This window comes from Punica granatum, chromosome 4 (assembly GCF_007655135.1).
Source record: "Punica granatum isolate Tunisia-2019 chromosome 4, ASM765513v2, whole genome shotgun sequence".
NCBI classification, from domain to species: Eukaryota; Viridiplantae; Streptophyta; class Magnoliopsida; order Myrtales; family Lythraceae; genus Punica; species Punica granatum.
In genome coordinates, this window is record NC_045130.1 from 9,260,659 (window position 1) to 9,277,518 (window position 16,860).

The 16,860-nt window shown below is 42.5% G+C and overlaps 2 protein-coding genes and 2 long non-coding RNA genes across 5 annotated transcripts; 3 read left to right on the forward strand and 1 right to left on the reverse strand.

Annotated features, from left to right (window-relative positions):
* The first annotated feature begins 2,604 nt into the window (after positions 1-2,604).
* On the forward strand, positions 2,605-6,245 carry LOC116206454 (molybdenum cofactor sulfurase-like). Its single transcript, XM_031539336.1, has 2 exons — positions 2,605-3,668; positions 4,211-6,245. The coding sequence occupies exons 1-2, from the start codon at positions 2,903-2,905 to the stop codon at positions 5,122-5,124; spliced, it is 1,680 nt and encodes a 559-aa protein (XP_031395196.1). The 5' UTR covers positions 2,605-2,902; the 3' UTR covers positions 5,125-6,245.
* A 1,969-nt stretch (positions 6,246-8,214) lies between these two features.
* LOC116205856 (transcription factor TCP19-like) lies at positions 8,215-9,912 on the forward strand. Its single transcript, XM_031538544.1, has one exon. The coding sequence runs from the start codon at positions 8,485-8,487 to the stop codon at positions 9,643-9,645; it is 1,161 nt and encodes a 386-aa protein (XP_031394404.1). The 5' UTR covers positions 8,215-8,484; the 3' UTR covers positions 9,646-9,912.
* A 3,115-nt stretch (positions 9,913-13,027) lies between these two features.
* Positions 13,028-15,003, forward strand: LOC116205827. The gene is made up of 2 exons (XR_004156589.1): positions 13,028-14,272; positions 14,380-15,003. It is a non-coding gene; the product is annotated as an uncharacterized LOC116205827 (long non-coding RNA).
* Positions 13,893-16,242, reverse strand: LOC116205826. Of its 2 annotated transcripts, XR_004156587.1 has the most exons (3): positions 15,881-16,242; positions 15,666-15,765; positions 13,893-14,703 (listed from the first exon to the last, which is right to left on the reverse strand). It is a non-coding gene; the product is annotated as an uncharacterized LOC116205826 (long non-coding RNA). The 2 variants fall into 2 exon arrangements; XR_004156588.1 differs by lacking the exon at positions 15,666-15,765.
* Positions 16,243-16,860: the final 618 nt, after the last annotated feature.

Genomic DNA, 16,860 nt, shown 5'->3' on the forward strand with positions numbered 1-16,860 from the left:
TGAGTGTCTTAGAAAAATTTGCAGAAAATCATGGTCATTATTTTATGTTATAAATACCTCTGTTTACATGTACGATCGGAGTAAGGAAGCTTAATCTATGTAAACTCAAAGCCACGTTACTTGAGACCGATTCATCCTGGGAGCGAATCCATCCAGTACATTAACGTTAAAGTTGTCGAGTCTCAATCATGCTGAATCGAATCTCACGGGCATTTTCGAGGAAGCTTTTATCCAAATGAAAGCAGAGGGAAAGGAAATGGGGGAAAAAGAAAGAAGGGGCACCCAGCGTTGGATATCCATGGGCATATGCTACGCATAATATCTCGCCCCAAATAAAACTTTTCCCTCAGCTAAAACCAGGGGAAGGGCCTATATATATATATATATATATCTCCCTTGTATCATAAAGCAGGACACAATGGTGAGCATTAGTTGACATGACATGAGTAAGTGAACTAGTTGCAGGGCTTCTCTCTTTTGGCAAGACGATATTAGGTTGTTTCTCCGGTTAACAACCTGCCAAAGGAGAGTTGCCCTCCGACTTCTTCCGCTTAATACGTTCATCGTGATACAGTTCGACCTTAACTATGCGTGTTCTCCGGATCTCAGCCAAGAGGCTAGGAAAGGTAATGATGTGCTTGGATTAATACATATATTGTCTCTTTTACTATCTTCCTAATATCTTTCCCCTTATTTCTCCAATTTACAGATTAATTTTTCTTTCATTTTTCTTCTGTAGTACTTCTCCCAAGGGAATGGCTGAACTGGGGAGAGACTAGTGGCTTGGTACAGATTAAGAAGCCCAAACGTTCAATGGGCTATCCAAAGGAGTCTGTGATTCTGAGCTTGTTTGGTGGACTTCTAACAGGATTTTAAGTTGAATCTTTTATCCAATGGACATACTGATTTATTGGTCAAACGTCGGGCATAGACCCAGTACTGATCATAATATGTTTTGTTGAATTTTGAGCTCTTTTGCATAAATTTCTGCTTAGCATATAAATAAATAAGCTCATATCTAACTTCAAAATGTATGCTAATAAATAGAGGAAATGAACTCAATTTTCTTACTCGGCCAAAGAAATTTTTTAAAGAAAAGAAAACTCAATCTTCTTACCTTCTTAAACTTTCTTTTTTCCTACCATTGGACAGTTCCGAATTCTCAATAAATAAATAAAAAAATTAATGAGTCTGTGATCATGTTATTGATGGTGAGGGCTAGCTTGATAGACACAGAACCTTAGACTCACGAAAACCGTCATTACATCCGTATATCGTGGAACTATCAAGCTGCAAGAACGCGTCTCATCTCATGCCTAATACATGAAACCATTTATTTGGTGACTATTCTAAAAAGTCCAATGCTGCAATAAATTCACTGGAAAAATCTCCTTGGAGGTGGTTGTTTCTTTCACGAGATCTAATCTAAACGCTCACGAAGACTTCAATCCTCAGGAAAGTTGAGTTGACTCATTATTTGACGGAGGAAAGGGACGGGTTAATATCATCATGTCATCTTAGACTTTGCATATCTTCCCTCGTTGACCGGGCAAAGCGATTGTCCAAAATAAGTGATTCCTGACAAGCCGCCAGCGACGCCGATCAACTCGACGGAGAACAATAGAATAGAATTCAGTTTCGTCATCTTAATAATCTGACCTTAGGCGTCATCCTCTTATTAGTTCTCATTTTATTGTTGCTCATCGGAATGAACATACCGTGAAGTACCCGATCGTTTTTTAGGAGGTTGTCGAGAAATTTGCGCCGTATAGAATTGTCATCCCGAATTGGAATTATTAGATGGACCATACGTAAAATGATTAGGAAAGAAGCTCCAGCCTCATATGCACGAAGAGTGCCGGCCACTAACGAAAAGTTGCTTTGCCTTCTTCTGCTTGTTCCCTTGCGTCTGCTGTCAGTTCCAACAAAATTCCGACTTAGAAAACAACGTTGCCTTGCCATCATCTCTTTCCCAAGTCAAGGTCATTGGTTCACTTGCTAGGCTGCGTTAACAAGAGCATCTCTGCAGCTGCGAAAGCAAAATCGTCCCTATTGTCGAATTTCAGAAGGAATTCTTAATCTTTGTCGTGAATTCGTTACAGATAATGTAATTTTCCTATGCTTCTGGAATCGTCAAAGCTTCAGTACTAAGACTCTTGTATGATGAAAGGGCAGTACGTATATACGCAGCATCATTGCAGCCTTGCAGGACGCCGATTTAAGCTATGTCGCCCTGAAGTTCATATCAGTCCATGGCAAAACGGAAGTTAGATGTCATCTTAGAACTGACTGAACCACACGCAACTATCATAATTTCCAAACAAATCAATCACATTATATTTTCTGTTACAAGTCTCGATCAATTCCATATAAATGTGCCGGGAAAACAGGATGGAACTTTTAGCACACGGAGCCTAAAGCCCACTCTATATTTGGGCAGTTGGTAAACAGTTCACACCCAAAATTGATGATTTATGTGTTTAGGTATGAATGTCTACATCTGCGATAAGAGGGAGCTTCTACCATCACTGCTCCGATCGATTACCATAGGACAACTATAAATGGGTTTCAGCATGGCTTTCGTTAATCGATGATGTAAACATATATATGTCGACAAAGAACCTTAAGAAGTTTCACGTCCCGCCTGCAAGCAAGAAATTTCGGATTCTGACTTTCTTATCCCTTTATTTCCCTTCTCATGTCCTTGTAACCGACATGAAGTCGTTTTACCATTAAATTTCTTAATGTTCACGGAATTCCCCTCAATACAAGTTGTCTATGCTGACAAATCATTTAAGACCCAAGCAAACGTTATATGCAACGAAAGGCCAAAACAACCAATCTGGTGGGAAAGTCCCATGTAATAGATTAAACAAGTCAGAGGACAAAGGAGATTAAAGACATGAGCTCACCCTGCATTAGAGAGGCCTCAGATGCCTGTTTCCACGGCTGCTCTCCCTTCCTCAGCAGCGCTCCCCCCGACCCATCGTCCCGAACCCCTGCCTCCGCATTCCGCTCCGACTTCGCGATGTCAGCCACCTCCTCCCTCCACCCAAATGCCACGTTCACCAACCACGAGTCCCTTTCTTCCCTGCAGGAGTCGTTCTGCAGCTTCGCCGGAGCTTTCCCACAGTTCACGGAAACTGAGCAGGCCGACAGGATCCGCGAGCAAGAATACCACCACCTCTCCTCGACCGAACATGTCTGCCTTGACTACAGTACCGGGCATGGCCTGTTCTCATACTCACAGCAGTGCATTGCCGGCTCGGTCCCCTCTTCGTCTTCTCATCCTCCAGTTCTGAGTTCGACGACAACCTACTTAGAAATCTCCTATAAGCAGGTTAACCTCAGGGCGCAGCTGGCATATGGAGGACTGGAGTCGGAACTTGAATTGAGGACTAGGAAGAGGATTACGAGATTCATGAATATCTCTGAAGATGACTACGCAATGGTTTTCACTTCCAATCAGCCCTCTGCCTTCAGGATTGTGGCAGATTCATATCCTTTCCGGTCCCACAGGAACCTCCTCACAGTGTATGATCACGAGAGCGAGGCAGTTGAGTCAATGATTGAGAACTCGAGAAAGAGAGGAGCCAGGGTGAAATCGGCCGAGTTCTCTTGGCCCAGACTCAGGATCCGTTCGGAGAAACTGAAGAACATGCTAGTGGGTAATGTCGAAATATCAGTTCAATTCAAATAAATTTCCACCGTTATCAGCTCATCTCAATTAAGCTCTACCATTACTTGGTCTTCTTCGAATCAACATTCTGTGAGATTTTAACTTCTGTACTTATGGAAACACGAGAACAGCATTAGATCCTGTTAACCTGAACTAGTTGAATCACATCGCCCTTTAGTGTCTTTGTTCAATGTTATTTCCGTGTTAATTATTTTGGCATATGCCGGTGATGAAGATTATTATTAAACCGTATCATATAACATTGTTCGTGCACCTTCCTAGTATATTTGATCTCTTTGGAAGTTCAATGTTAAATCGAGACTGAGCCTTATGATCTGCTAGAATTCAGTTGAGTTCAAAATTGAATCGAGCGAGATGTGGCACATTTACAGCATTGTTTCTTACGATTTGGTTCGGTCCATAAACGAAGCAAATAGTTCCATGCATCAGTGATACAGCTTCAATCCAAATGAGCTACAGAAAAGCAGTTTCTCCCATTGATGTCTTTCATTGTGCTGTTCCGTTTAACAGGTAAGAGCAGCAAGAAATCGAGCAAGGGGCTATTCGTCTTCCCACTGCAGTCGAGAGTGAGCGGAGCTCCGTACTCTTATTCATGGATGGGGATGGCTCAAGAAAACGGATGGCATGTCCTTCTCGATGCCTGTGCACTCGGGCCAAAAGACATGGAAACTCTAGGGCTATCTTTATTCAAGCCCGATTTTCTTATCTGCTCCTTCTACAAGGTCTTCGGGGACAATCCGTCAGGGTTCGCTTGCCTATTCGTTAACCGATCCTCCATTTCAGTCCTACAGAGCTCAGACCCTTCCCTGAGTGTAGGAATTGCCAGCCTCATCCCATCCTCGACAACAAGACTGGAGGAGCCGATCGCGTCATCTGAAATAGTGGAACTGGAGACAACTTCCAGCCCGGAGATTGAATTCCGAGCGCTGGATCATGCCGATGAGCTGGGGCTGATCCTGATCAACACCCGCGGACGGTGCCTGATCAACTGGCTGGTAAACGCATTGCTCTGTCTGAGGCATCCAGACTCGGAGGACTACTCGCGCTCTCTTGTCAGGATTTATGGGCCAAAGGTTAGTTTTGAGAGGGGTCCGGCAGTGGCATTCAATTTATTCGACTGGAAGGGGGAGAAGGTCGACCCGAAGCTCGTGCAGAAGCTAGCAGATCGGTTCAACATCACGCTGAGTTGCGGTTTCTTAAGGCACGTGTGGTTCCACGATGAGACCCAGTTCGATGAGACAGAGGAAAACCGCGGAGGACATATTTCCCGCATCTGTGTGGTGACGGCCTCTATCAGGTTCTTGAACACCTTCGAGGATGTGTACAAGGTTTGGGCATTCACGGCGAGGTTCTTGGATGCGGATTTTGTCGAGAAGGAGAAGTGGAGATACACAGCACTTAATCAACAGATGATCGAAGTATGATATGTGGCATTATCTGCACATTCTTTCATTCCTTGATTTGGAAAGAGCGATGATCGAGTGAGTAGTTGGCAAGGGAAAGCCGGGTTTTGATGATTCTGATCTGAACCTTACGTTTATCGTCATGGAATCCATACGCCTGACACAATGAGCTAATTTCTGTATGTCAAACATGAAGGATAGGATAGTCCTCAGGCCAGAACATCCAATGCTCTTCAGCCAAATATTTTGGATCCTCACTCTTAACACTTATTTATGGCCTGTGAAGACACAAAATCACGTAGTTTGTCAATGAAATAAGTTAAATTATGGTGATAGAACAACATGGATTGATTCAAGATCGTTCGACACATCTTCCCCTTAGATAAGGATTCGTCTTCGAGTCTAGTGAAGAGGCAAATAAGACGAGGAGGGGACCGAGCCGGCAATGCACTGCTGCGAGTATGAGAACAGGCCATGCCCGGTACTGTAGTCAAGGCAGACATGTTCGGTCGAGGAGAGGTGGTGGTATTCTTGCTCGCGGATCCTGTCGGCCTGTTCAGTTTCCGTGAACTGTGGGAAAGCTCCGGCGAAGCTGCAGAACGACTCCTGCAGGGAAGGAAGGGACTCGTGGTTGGTGAACGTGGCATTTGGGTGGAGGGAGGAGGTGGCTGACATTGCGAAGTCGGAGCGGAATGCCGAAGTAGTTCGAATCTGAATTAATCGGGACTTATTGAGTTTTGAGATATTAGGTAGTGCACACCAAAAAAATAGTGGTGCCAGGACTGAGCCCACAATAGATGGAAGGCCCTAATTTTCAGTGTGATCAAGATGAGGCCCAACGCCCATGGCCCAGCCTTTTTACAAGCCTAGGAGCTATTTCAGCTATTCGTGACCTGACAGGCGACTTTCAATGTATGGACACATTAGAAGGCAAAATTACGACCACCAGCAGTCTTTTGCTTTGTCTTTGTTGGAAAACATCTGTGGGCTGGGCTTCGGTCGTCAAGGGCCATTTTTTATCTTTGTTAGGGGCTACCTCTATCTAATCTTATGGTTAACGATCTCGGACCTAGTAATGGACCTTCGGCCAGGCAATCGCACGCTTCATAAGGTTGAGCGGGCTTGTTATGGTTTGTCGAATTCGTTATCTTGCAGTTCTTCCTTGAGCCTCTCTGCTTCCCTCTAGACCAATAGTCCTTTAACAATGAGTTCTTAAACCCATTGATGCAAGGGCTATAGATGGCTATGGCCATAATATGTAAGGCTCGGTTGAAAACCCCATGCGGAGCTCAATTTGTTACGTCCAGATCAACAACTCTGGTTTGTACGTCTGTGGCCCTGCCTGTCCAATAAGTCACGGGGCTTCGGACTTCTGTGTCGATGTTCTTATCGGTCTAGCGATGGTCCATGGACTGCAATACGATATCAACTATACTATATTATAAGAACTACGGAGTATATTGGATCTGCATCCTCCAAAATCCCTCTGATGTATGTAAGTGAAGTAACTTGCCTACGGTTCCGATGTTGCTTATTGTAGTGAACATAGAAACCCGGATCGCAATAGCATCACCTGATATGACCTCATGATATGGTGCTTCTAGTGACTTGCAATCTTTATTTTTCGTTTTTTTTTTCCCAGTAATCTTTATTTTTTGTTGAGATGGTGAGATATTCTCTTTCTCAATATGTTGATTGAGATTATCCTATATGCAGATATTGATTTGTCCTAATCATAAAATGCTTTAAATAGATTTTAAAAACTTGTAGATATAAAGTCTATCATTTAAATTCACAGTTTACCAACGACCTCATATCTCATGATTATAACTCGAGACTTGTAACTTCTGATTCCTCACGAATACTGAGCATAACCCTGATTTGCAAACGCCTTTAAGAATTATAGGTTGGATGATGGAAGAGACTTTAGCAGCCCGTTTGGTTTTAGGGTTGATTTTTAAAATTTTAACTCTAACTTTAACTCTACTTATTACACAACAAAAATCAACAACACAATTATTACTTTTTCTATTTTCTTCAATTTTTTAACTATTCAATTTAATTTTTAATACTAAATTCTCTCAACTATTCATTACTTTTTCACACTTTTTCTCATAATTCAACAACATAATCATTATAACTAAATTAAAATCAAAACTTAACTCTAAAATCAAACACACAATAGATCTTTCAATATAAAAATTTATCGTGTCGGAGAGGGCAAGACCATGGGGACTAGACAATAGGGGGTAACCAATGAAGTCCAATTAAATAAATAAATATATATTTTAGCATTGTTTTATAAGTAATACAAATACATTAGCATTTTTTTTCTTTTGGCTAGATATATACATTAGCATTATTATATTAAGAAGGGCGAAATACAAAGCAAAACTTTTCTACGCTCCCTTACATTTGGTTTGGTGATAAAAAGGAGCTTAACATTTTGTTTGATAACGGAGTAAAATTTGATTTCGCAATATGAAAATAAAAGTAATTTAGATAATTCATTATTTAAATTAAAGAAAAAGATAAAAATAAATAATAATTGTGTTATTGATTTGAGATAAAGTTAATGAATAATTTGGAGAATTTATTATTAAATTGAAAAAAAATGATTGTATTGTTAAATTAAAAAAAATTGAGTTAAGTTAAGTTAAATTTAACTCTATTATCAAACGAAGCAGTATCTCATGTCGTGAAAATTAGTTGGACGAAATCCAAACACACCTAATTAAAAAAAAAAAATCCTTCTCGTCTAATCCAAAAATAAAATTAAAAATAAAAGAAAAAAAGAAAAGCATAACTTTTTTTTTCCAGACCTTTCCGCAATGCTCGCTTGCTATTGGCTGAAGGGCAGAGACCACCTGTAGCTATGCAGGTGGTCCCCCACAGGGGCCCACAACCCCCACCCCACGGCCCCCACAATCTGATAACCCCGAGGAGGTCCCCCAAAGCCCAAAGGGATGGCCCCCCCACCCCACAAACATGTGCCAACCTCTCCTGTCCACAAATAACATATGATCAAATCTCCACCGTCCTTTTCCCCCCTCCCGCTGGTTCCGCCACATCCACAATCCGCCCCTCCCCCCCCCCTAACCCAACCCCACCATCAATATGCGCATATGCTCTCTCTCTCTCTCTCCCTCCTCCCTCTTCTTCTGAGGTTTGATCTTTTCCCTCTCTCTCTCTCTCTCTCTCAGTCTTACGATTTACGTTAGCCCTCGTTTTCTCGGAGGCCAAACAGAACCGAAAGGAATCTGTGAATTTTTTTTGGCTTAGTGATTCTCTGACATTGTTGAAGATGAAGACCTCCCCCTTTTATTCGACCCTGTAGTCTTTTCATCGGCAGCAGCAGCAGCAGGAGAGAAGAAGAAGAAGATGGAAGACCACGACGACGACGGGGCCGCCGCGTCGGATCTCAGCACCAGCGTCGGCGACCCGGATGGAGACTACGATCCGTCCCGCCACGCCCTCCCGGAGCACTCCGCCACCGTCGAGCACCCCATCCCCTTCCAGGCCATACCCTTGAAGCACGAGCCCGTCGACTCGGACCCCGCCTCCGAGCCGGACAGCAAGCCGCAGCACGGGCCCCTCGCCATGGTCTCCGTCGCTATGCAGATGCAGATGCAGATGCAGCCGCTTCCCGTCGTGCCTGTCGCCACCACCCCCGTCACGACCAGGCGGTCCTCCACCAAGGACCGGCACACGAAAGTGGAGGGTCGCGGGCGGAGGATCCGGATACCTGCCACCTGCGCCGCCCGGATCTTCCAGCTCACCCGGGAGCTCGGCCACAAGTCCGACGGCGAGACCGTACGGTGGCTGCTGGAGCACGCCGAGCAGGCCATCATCGAGGCCACTGGCACCGGCACCGTCCCCGCCATCGCTGTCTCTGTCGGCGGGACCCTCAAGATCCCCACGACCCCACCAGGGGGAGACCCGAATGCCCCCAACCACCCCTCAGCAGCAGACTCCTCCAAGAAGAGGAAACGCCCCTCGGCCAGCGAGTTCTGCGAGGTCACGTCATCATCGAACCCGACCGTTCCTATCGCGGCAGCACCGCAAGGTCTTGTCCCTGTCTGGGCAGTGGGCAACGGGGGCATGGTGGTCCCCGCCAACGCGTTCTGGATGATCCCCCAGGCAGCCGCCGGTGCCACACCAGGAGGCCCACCGGCGGCGCAGCAGATATGGGCCATATCCCCCACCATGGCCCCGATATTTAATGTAGCAGCCGCCGCGAGGCCCATCTCTTCCTACGTGGAGGCAGCTGCGAATAGGACCGTTACCCAACAACAAGCATCGGATGCCCGAGGCAGCGTCTCGAACTCGGCCGCCAGCACGAGCCTAGTCGGGGCCAAGGTGGCAAAGAAGTCGACAATGGCGCCGAGCGTGAGCAGCAGCTCGGGTGGCGGGAGTAACAGTAATAACAACACCGCCAAGAGCAGTAGAGGGAAAGCTCAGATGCTTAGGGATTTTTCATTGGAGATTTACGACAAGCAGGAGTTGCAGTTAATGGGCGGGGGGGCCCGCCGGGAGCAGTAACCAGCAAGCTCGGGCCACGAAGCCTTGAGGGCGGGGGCGGTGATAGGAAATTTTAGTTTTTAGCTTTCGGAAATAATAAAGGAAGGATTTAATTAGAGTAATTTCAGCTGATTAATTAACTTAGGGCGATTTTAATTTTAATTTCTGTTTGCGATTTTTGTTCCAAGTGGACAAATTAATCGTAGCAATCAATCTGCTTTGTCTTGCTCCGAAGGAAAATCAAGAGAGCAACTAATGGGGGAAATCCCGACTCATTTTCGCAACTCATATTCTTCGGGGTCCTGTGTTTCCTTTTCCCGATCATTTCCGAAACACCCAATGAACACTGAATTCGATGTAATAGTTGGTGAGATGATAACTTGCAACGAGCGACAAAGGTAAACGTCACTAATGAAAAGATTAAGGAAATTAGAAACAGTATTGAAGCTACTATTAGTTTATGTGGCAGGTAAAGCATTTCATCGAAATAGAAAAAAATTTAATCATTTTATTAATATATATACTTTTCGGTTTTTGTCAGTGAAATGTTAAATATCCTTTATCATCGTTTTCTTGTTCCTTTTATTAGACCATCAAATCTTCTAATAGAGAAAAAATAATGCTAAAATGACACTGCCAGATTAATATATACAGGAAATTTACCACATATAGAGCAGACATAAATAATAGGGAAATATTGAATTTTAGAATTTTGTTGCAAAATAACAATCAATTATATCCGAATCCGTGCTTCGGGCGAGCAACCAAAATGCACTTTGGGCGGCTTGCTTTGTGGTGAAAGAGTAACCTTTTTGGACATTTTCCTTGCAGAATAAAAATAAAAATAATAACTCTGGCCGGAAGTATGCTCTTTGTTTGAACTTAGGAATATCGACTTCTGTGAACTATAATAGATTTTTAGTGGTGTTACGCTGGCAAGGTTAATGTTCACGTTAGATATTCAGTTCATCTGATATATTCGCGGTTAAATACGAGAGTCCGAACATTACATGGATGGGGGCAACAAGGACGTCACTAGTCCTGTCTATAAATGATGATGATGATGATAAAGATAACTCTATATTAGCTTAATAGGGTCGATAATAGCTTAGTAGGGTCGATAATAGCCTAACTCCTTCTATGCATACGCAAATTAGAGTAACCCTAAAATCAAGGAGGGTACATCCGATTATGCCACTAACTACATGTATGACAGGGTTATCTATCTCTTCATTTTGTAGGATGTTCACCACTTCATGTTGATGTAAGAAATTAGTCAGTCAGAATTTGGATAGCCTTGGTTATATGGAGTAATAATAATAATAATAATATCCCAAGGGAATGAGTGAGCAGAGTACCCTTTTTGACCGTACACACGTGAGCCAAGTCGAACACGTGTAAGTGGGGGTTCAGGCGGGGAGGCGGAGTTCGTTGAATAGCTACCCGGAGTTGGGGCCCACGCGCTCCCGATCGGGGTCAAACAAGAGATGGTGTGGACCCAAAGTTCTGGGTCCCAAGCACTAGTCATCCGCGTGGAACGCACGGCTTCCCCTCCGGTGGCCCTTGTGGGGTAATTGACGATCACGCGCCACAGTTGGGACCATTTATGAGCTCGATCTTTGATCCGCTGTCAGCGGGGCCCACTTGTAGCTGTGGTGGAGGGTGGGACCTGTGAGGGGAGGGATGAGGAGGGCCCACTCGTACGCAAGGAAATTGTGGGCACAAGAGATTAAAAAATAATAAAAATAAAATATATGGGGATGAGTCCTGCTTTTGGTCCCCCTGACCCATTTGCTTAATGTTATCAAAATCGAGCCGATCATTGAACCGATTGAGTTATGGATGCATAGATTTATATATAAGTTATCGGAGGTGGATCTGACTGCATATTTCATTAAGAATAAATAAAAGCTAATATTAGTAAAGAAAAACTACTAAAATATGATAGATATACAATAATTTAAAGAATTATTAAGATAGTAAAGAAAAACATATGTTGGATGAAACAGAAATAATGACAAATGCGAATTAATCATAAAAATGGTGAAAAAGGGGCAACTAAACGTGGTAGCGCGGTGGTAGTGCGTGGATCTACTCATGTTTGGTTGGGTTGTTAAAAAACCCCCCAATGATCTAAAAAACAATTTCGGGCCGAACCGAATTGAATTGAATTTTCGGATTTTTTTATATAAAAGATTTCTGACTGGTTAAATGATTTTATTTTGGGATCGGATACGATTTCGGGTTCCGAAATGTAAAACTCATCTATCCTGAATCAACCGGAGTTACTTTTATTTTTTCAAATTATATATACTCTGTTTAGAATAGAAATCTCAAAACTCTTCTCCACCTCTCTAATGGACCCATTTGGCCATTTGATTTTATCTCAGGGAAGTTATTGCGAAAAAGGTTTTATAAGGAACTAACTTAGGATTTATCTCATTAATTACTGGTTTTAATATTTGAATTGACGTTTTTCTCTCAAGTGTTTGTTGAATTTGGGTTACCCGAGAACCGACTCGGAAACTCCAGATTCATGGATGTTTGATTCTCTTCTTGATTTTGGATTTGGTTCGCATGGATGAGTTGTAAGGTCCATAATACGACCAATCCGAATCCTCCGAAAGTTTTCCCCATACCCAGACAAAATTGACCTATGAACAAGCCTAATGTTTGGGCAATTGAAGGTCGAGGGTTCAAGCCCTCACACCAACATAATAACTATATTAAAGCAAAAATAAGGAAGATAATCCATGAAATCGGCCGGTTCAAAAGGTTCGCTTAAAAAACCGTCTGATTCCCTAGGTTTATGGGCTTAAAATTGCATTTCGGTCCATTAAACAAATTCGGACCGGCCACAGTATCAATTTGTCCGAAAGTTCTGATGACAATTCATTTGCTATTTTGGTAATTTCATAGGGGTTTACTGGTTTGTGTGCCATGTAATTTCTTCAATACTCATCATGTAATAGAATCAATTCCAAAGTTTTGGATTCAAAGCTTATCTGTTACGTAATGATCTTGGACCCTATCACGAACTTGTACTATATCACATATTCTACGTAGTAGTTTGGAATTTATCCATTTTTCTATTTATAGAAACTCAAAGTTTGAACATTGCAACGACATAGAGAAATTAACAAACAATAAAATAAAATAAAGGACCTGAGATCGTAAATATTTTTAGCATTTGTTACCAACTCAGTTAGAAATTAAGTAGATCAATTTATTTGTAGAGGGGAGATAAAAGTGATAATAGAAATATTAAAACTTAAATTTAGTCTATATAAAAAATAAACGATAAAAATAAAAAAACTATCATAATATATATTATTATTTTATATCATTTATTTGGGTAAATAACACCACATGTCATAGTTTTTTTTTCACCCCACATCACAAAATCAAATATTTTCACCGGATGTCACAGAATTTTTTCACTACGTGCCATGCCTTCAATATTTCTTCAAGAATTGGATGGAATGCTGATGTGGCTTGATTTTGGGACGAACCTTGCACAGTCGGAAGCACACGTCACTCGAGCGGGACCCACATGCCACCATCTTCTTCATCTCTTTCTCTTCTTTGCTCCCTACGCACACACTGACAAACACAACTCCCTTCCTCCTTTGTCTCCTCCACCTAAAACCATCACCTCATCTTCATCATCGCCATGCAGCACTAAGCAACAACATGGCAAGAAGAAGAGGGAGACGACAGGAACAACTCAGGAATGGAGGATAGGAAAGAGCAGCAACAGCATCTCAGGAGCTTGGGGAAAGAGCGGCCATTCTAGAGTAGCTCGAGAGCTCGGAAAGGAGCAACATTGACTCAGCAGGGCGCTCAAATGAACAACACGGCAACAACAAAGAAGTAGAAGCTGAGAGGAAGATAGTGATAAAGCGATGGAGGCTCCTATGGGTCCTATTCCCTTGTCCCTCCTTTGACGTTCTTCCCTCTCCCCTTCTATCTTCATCATAGCTCAGCCATCATCTTTTATCATCGTCATTGCCCCCCTCTTTCTCTCGGCCTCCCATCATCACAGCTACATCCACCTCCATCACCATCCTTTGCCCATCACCATCTCCATCCTCTGCCCATTACTATCTCCATCCTCTGCTTTCTCTCTATTAGCTCTATCCTCTGTACCTTTCATCACCAATGCCACCCTCAACTCCTTCTTCACCTTTGCCTTTAGCTGTTACATCCCTCTTATCCTTTGCCCTCATGACCATGGCCCTCTACCATAATCACCAGCATCTCTTTCCTTTTCTCTCCCCCACTCTTTCAACTTCCCTTACACGGATACAAACCACCAGCATCTTCTCATCTCCCCCTTCCACTTCCATGGGCGCCCTTTAAACCATTTATCCTCCTCTGCCCTGTGTCTTCATCACCAATCTCCTGTTGCCTCCTTCATTTTCAATCATCATCCTCAGCTTTTCCTTGTCCTTTAGCCACTCCATGACCTCCTCAGCCGCCTCTATCCCTTTACCACTATCTTTCTCTCAACTCCTACTTCTTTGCGTTGGGAAAAATAGACGATAGTAGAAGAAATTCTGAACGAAAAGCAAAAAAGACACGAAATTAATTACCCAGTTCGTCAGAGAAGAAATTCTGACTACATCTAGAGGCGCCGCCAAGCCAGGTATTCTACTACTTTTTTCTTTGAGTTAGAGTTACAAGAGATATTAGCTGCTACTTATAAAGGGAATCACCCTAATTACATCACCAATGGGCCGAATTGAAAAACAGAACAAAACATGAGCTCTCGATTTGGAATCACAGTACTTCAAGTTTCATAACTCAACACTTTGTCGCTGCCGCGCTGCTCCTCTGAGCTCCTCGCTGAGTCATTGCTGCTCCTTTCCGAGCTCCCGAGCTATTGTTGCATGGCCGCTCCTTCCCCCGAGCTCCTGAGATGCCGTTGCTATTCTTTCCTATCCTCCACTGCTGAGTTGTTGTTGCCTTCTCCCTCTCCTTCTTGCCATGTTGCTGCTTACTGCTGCATGGCGATGATGAAGATGAAGGCGATGGTTTCGGATGGAGGAGACAGAGGATGGAAGGAGTTGTGTTTGTCTGTGTATGCGTAGGGAGCAAATAAGAGAAAGAGAAGAAGAAGATGGTGGCGTGTGAGTCCCACTCAAGTGACATGTACGTTCGGTTGTGCAATGATTGTCCTAAAATTAAGTCATGCCAGTATTCTGTCCGATTTCTAAGAGAATGTTAACTACATGACGCGTGGTGAAAAAAAAATCTGTGATATCCGATAAAAATATTTGGTTTTGTGATGTGGGGTGAAAAACCTAAAAAAATGTGACATGTGGTGTTATTTACCCCATTTATTTTGTATATAGTTGTGATTCCGAATACTTAAAAGGAACTAGAGCCTATTTTTACCAATTTATATTTAACTATCCAAAAACTATCTAGTTTATATTTAATCCATAACCTACATATCAAAATAGGTTCCAACGGGTTCCGAATTTGCCCTTTACTCATACACATTCTTGAAATTTTATTATCAATGTTTTATTTTTTTATTATTGCTTACAATTTCTTCATTATATGCAAGAACTTTAGCACTGTTAACGCCCATGTCAGCAAATTTAACGGAGCAATTGACATTTTGGTAAACGTGGGAACGGAGCGAAACTTTGTGAATTTACATGTCAAAATAAATAAAAATGATAAATCTAAAAATTTAAGGAAAATATATGCATTTTTTAACTATTAATCTATATATTATTATATATTATTTATTTTGTTTCCGGTTCTGATTCCGGATACTTTTTTTTATAACTCTCAAGAATTTCATCCGTAAAGAAACAATATTTACATGGAGATCAAAGAGTTCTTAAGAGATTACAAAAGAAGAGGAAATAAGGAAGTCTCACATGAGGAAAGCATAACAGAATAGACAAGGGAAAGACAGAGAGAGACAAAACTACATCAAAGCTATGAATTCTTGCGCTCTGTTGATCGCAGATTTAACAAGCTAGTCAGCTATCGCATTTCCTTCCCAGGAAAAGTATTGGTACCTGATGGAGCTGAAGTGCAAAGCGAAAAGATGGATGTCTGCGAAAATTTGCTTCTATTTTCAAGGAAAGCCAATGCTCTTGTTAATCCATCCAATCACATCTAGAGAATCCAATTCAATAATAAGAGAAGAGCAAAAAAAAAGTTGAATTGCAGACAGTCAGTTGGAGAGCTTTTCTTATCGCAAGCAACTCAGCAAGATTGGATTCAATTATACCAGATGGGGCAACAAAGAGGCAGATAAAGTTCCCAGCTGAATTGCGAAGAACACATCTGGATCCTTAGCGTCCTGGCTTCCCTAGTGAAGAGCCATCCATGTTCCAATTCAGCCACCCAAAGGAGGAACTGACCAAGAGATTGCCGGTCTGGGATACTTATTATCGAAACGGAGCTGGAGGCTATTTATACCAATATATTATTTAACTATCCAAAACCAAAACCAATCCAATTTATACTTAAAATTAACCCAGAATCAGGTATCAGGAAAGGTTCCAACCAACCCTTTGTTCATACCCATTCCTGTAATTTTATTATCAATGTTTATTATTGCTGATAATTTCATCCTTCTATGTAGGCACGTCGCATCTCACCCTCTTGTTCTTCAACCTCTTATGGACGAACGAGGCCTGCGCATACGACATACCGTCTCAATATCAGGGTCTCTCTGAGTATATCTCTCCCTTCAACATTTGTCTTCAAGCCCTCAGGAGTAAGCTCACACTCATCCACCGTGAGGGTCGTGGTGTTCGAGATGGTTGCCGCCTGGCTCAGGATTGTTGGGTTTAGATGGCTCAAGCTCAAAACCGAGTCACATAAAATGTTACAATTATCAATTTGGCTAGATTTGTAGCTCAAGCTTAATGGCTGGCCCAGATGGAAAAAGCTCAACACGAGCTGATCTACATCTCGTCTAATTCAAGCGGATGCCAAATGACATGTGATCAATATATGATGTGTTTTCACGTCAGTTGCGCATAAGATCGACTGGCATTCATCTCTTTGCTATCAAAATGAGTTATCTTGTCATGTTCTCTACCAACGTTGCATATTATCTTATCCTGTGGTTGCAAAATTTTGTGACGTGTGAAATCAGCAAATTGGGGGGCCACTCTTAACATATTTATGGGGGTTATGGTCTTTGACAATGGTGGGCCCAAAATCGCACTCAAATGTTGGGTGGCTCACTCTTGTGGTCGG